Source organism: Eptatretus burgeri, chromosome 13, assembly GCF_056783735.1.
Source record: "Eptatretus burgeri isolate ZD-2024b chromosome 13, Ebu_testis_v1, whole genome shotgun sequence".
Taxonomy (NCBI): domain Eukaryota; kingdom Metazoa; phylum Chordata; class Myxini; order Myxiniformes; family Myxinidae; genus Eptatretus; species Eptatretus burgeri.
In genome coordinates, this window is record NC_140973.1 from 34,556,816 (window position 1) to 34,560,027 (window position 3,212).

The following is a 3,212-nucleotide window of genomic DNA, read 5'->3' on the forward strand; positions in this document are numbered from 1 at the left end:
TAAAATTGAAAAAATGCTCAGGATGCTGAACACCAGAGGACGAGGAAGGGTGTAAGTAGGGTAAGAATACTGATTCTGGCTCACTTTTCCCCATGTAAATGAATGGGGGATTTTCAGCGATTTATATTTTTTTTCCCTAAAAATAAATCCCCTTTTTATCCCAAGGTATATTTATTTGTCTCCCCTTTTAACTTAGAGGTTGAACCTCATTGAATTGAACACCTGGGGGTTGAACAGCTCACTCATTGAACCTATAAAGATTTGTTCATTCTCAAATTCCTTCAATAGTTTAATTTTCTTTGCACAATAATCCCCATCTAAAATATTGACAAACAAAACATTTGAATCTTTATATTTTTTAAGATACCCCTTTTGTGCCATTACGAAATGATAAACTTCTCTTAATGCTCTTGTTTGACCACCTCCTGAGCCACAGGTTATTTTTTGTTAAGCCCCGCCCACTTTTCTTTAAGCCCCGCCCACTTTTGCTAAGCTCCGCCCACTTTTCATAAGGTATTTTTTCTAAGCCACGCCCACTTTTGCTAAGCCCCGCCCACTTTTGCTAAGCTCCGCCCACTTTTCATAAGGTATTTTTTCTAAGCCACGCCCACTTTTGCTAAGCCCCGCCCACTTTTGCTAAGCTCCGCCCACTTTTCATAAGGTATTTTTCTAAGCCACGCCCACTTTTCCTAAGCCCCGCCCACTTTTGCTAAGCTCCGCCCACTTTTCATGAGGTATTTTTTCTAAGCCACGCCCACTTTTCCTAAGCCCCGCCCACTTTTGCTAAGCTCCGCCCACTTTTCATAAGGTATTTTTTCTAAGCCACGCCCACTTTTCCAAAGCTCCGCCTACTTTTGCTAAGCCCCGCCCACTCTTACATCATTTCCAGTTCATCTCTGACTCACAAAGAAATCACTAGAAAATTACAGGATGTTATGGTTTTGAAAAATTTCCCAATGAAGGCTTGCCTAGGCTTGCCCAGGGAATTTCCAAAGGAAACCACACCCACCAGTCTTTCTCTATAAAAGCTTCAAACCCAGGCTCCATTTTAAACATTTGTTCTTGCTGGCAATGGTGTTCTGTGTGCTTGTCTCAAACTCTCTGTCTTCTATGGAACTAAACCTTCAAGTTGATGAACTGGATTCAAACCTCTTATCTATTGAGGTAAGATTTTTTATTTTCCTATTTTCAAACTTTGATTGAAGCATACTCATTTAATAATTAATTAACTTAATTAATACATTATTATTTTCTCTCACAGGAAATTGTATCTGAAAATACTGCTTTTGCTACAACTTGGGGGGAAATTGTTGGCTTGGTTGAAGACCTTGAGTGGGATGACTTTGGTGTTCCTTGGAACTCTCTGTCTTCTATGGAACTAAACCTTCAAGTTGATGAACTGGATTCAAACCTCTTATCTATTGAGGTAAGATTTTTTATTTTCCTATTTTCAAACTTTGATTGAAGCATACTCATTTAATAATTAAATAACTTAATTAATACATTATTATTTTCTCTCACAGGAAATTGTGTCTGAAATACGAAATGAAAATACTGCTTTTGCTACAACTTGGGGCGAAATTGTTGGCTTGGTTGAAGACCTTATGAGCGACCAAGACCCACAGAACGAGTTCGTCCTTGATGACCCAACCAAAGAGTTATACCTTTGAGACCAGCAAAATCCTGAAAAAGAGTTTTACAGCAATAGTACTCATTGTGAGTTATCAAGACAATACCCACTGAACAAGTTATACCTTGATGAGCCAGAATACAAGTTTTACCTTGGAGACTCACAAATTTTGAAAAAATCAGTAAATGAGTTCTGCCTTGATGGTTTAAATAACTACCTTGGAGACTCAGGAAAAGGGTTTTGCCAAGATGGTTCTAAATATGGGGCCTACCTTGGAGACTCACAAATTTTGAAAAAATCAGTAAATGAGTTCTGCCTTGATGGTTTAAATAACTACCTTGGAGACTCAGGAAAAGGGTTCTGCCAAGATGGTTCTAAATATGGGGCCTACCTTGGAGACTCACAAATTTTGAAAAAATCAGTAAATGAGTTCTGCCTTGATGGTTTAAATAACTACCTTGGAGACTCAGGAAAAGGGTTCTGCCAAGATGGTTCTAAATATGGGGCCTACCTTGGAGACTCACAAATTTTGAAAAAATCAGTAAATGAGTTATCCTTAAGAGACTTTGTAAGTTGGTTTTACTTTGAATACTTGAAATGTGGGTTCTGGATTGATAACTCACAATGTGATACATATCTTGGAAACTCAACGGGAATGTGGTTATACCTTGAAGACTTGGAAAGTTGGGTTTATGTTGGACACTTGAAACTTTTTTGGGGGCTTTTATTTATTTATTTATTTATTTATTATTATTATTATTTTATTTATTTATATTTTGGAGACTTTTGAAGTTGCTATCACTCTTGGGATCTAAACCTATCGATGTAGTTCTTTGTCGGATGGTGCTTGATGGGAGCAAGATCAAGAAAGTTCTGGGAAGAAAGTGCAGGCTTACTCCCCCTTTCTACGTCATCAAACCTGAAAGCCTTAAAAGACAGAATTGGAAGAAGAGAAAAAAAAACGTAAAATATATATATATATATATAGGTGGAAATCTCATTTTGAAAAAAGACTGTGTTGGGTGAGGATTGAGTTGGGGTTGAGATTTTGAATGTGAGGGTTGGGGTTGAGATTTTGAATGTGAGGGTTGGGACACACACACACATACACATCAACAAACAAAAGTTAAGCCTTGACTATTCAGTTGAGGATTCTGTGTTTGGGGTTCACAGATCTAAGAACGTCCCCCTTGACACACATTATATACTGTTATACACCTCGGACTTGGCCCTCGAGTGTCCACAACGGTGTATAGTAGGAGGGAGTGAAGCGCCAACCTATTGCTCCCATTGCACACACACACACAAACAAAAGTTAAGCCTTGACTATTCAGTTGAGGATTCTGTGTTTGGGGTTCACAGATCTAAGAACGTCCCCCTTGACACACATTATATACTGTTATACACCTCGGACTTGTCCCTCTAGTGTCCACAAAGGTGTATTATATGCTTAGTTTTGTCTTTTGTAATTCCTGTGAATAAAATGAACCTAAAATCTCTTCCCCTTCCAAATCATATATTTTATAAGTCCAAGGAACTGTATCTATTACATCAACAATTTTAAAAAGTTCTTTCGTCCATC

At 38.0% G+C, this 3,212-nt stretch overlaps 1 protein-coding gene across 1 annotated transcript; it reads left to right on the plus strand.

Moving 5' to 3' along the window:
• Positions 1–578: 578 nt before the first annotated feature.
• Positions 579–2,945, plus strand: LOC147014224 (uncharacterized). Its single transcript, XM_085852001.1, has 3 exons — positions 579–1,164; positions 1,262–1,426; positions 1,524–2,945. The coding sequence occupies exons 1-3, from the start codon at positions 1,072–1,074 to the stop codon at positions 1,668–1,670; spliced, it is 405 nt and encodes a 134-aa protein (XP_085708127.1). The 5' UTR covers positions 579–1,071; the 3' UTR covers positions 1,671–2,945.
• Positions 2,946–3,212: the final 267 nt, after the last annotated feature.

What these genes read in the sequence shown, in the direction of transcription:
- LOC147014224 (XM_085852001.1), top strand. Translation starts at nt 1,072, where the DNA reads ATGGTGTTCTGTGTGCTTGTCTCAAACTCTCTGTCTTCTATGGAACTA. An exon ending in CAAACCTCTTATCTATTGAG is followed by an intron (nt 1,165 to 1,261) that starts GTAAGATTTTTT and finishes TTTCTCTCACAG; the next exon opens with GAAATTGTATCTGAAAATAC. An exon ending in CAAACCTCTTATCTATTGAG is followed by an intron (nt 1,427 to 1,523) that starts GTAAGATTTTTT and finishes TTTCTCTCACAG; the next exon opens with GAAATTGTGTCTGAAATACG.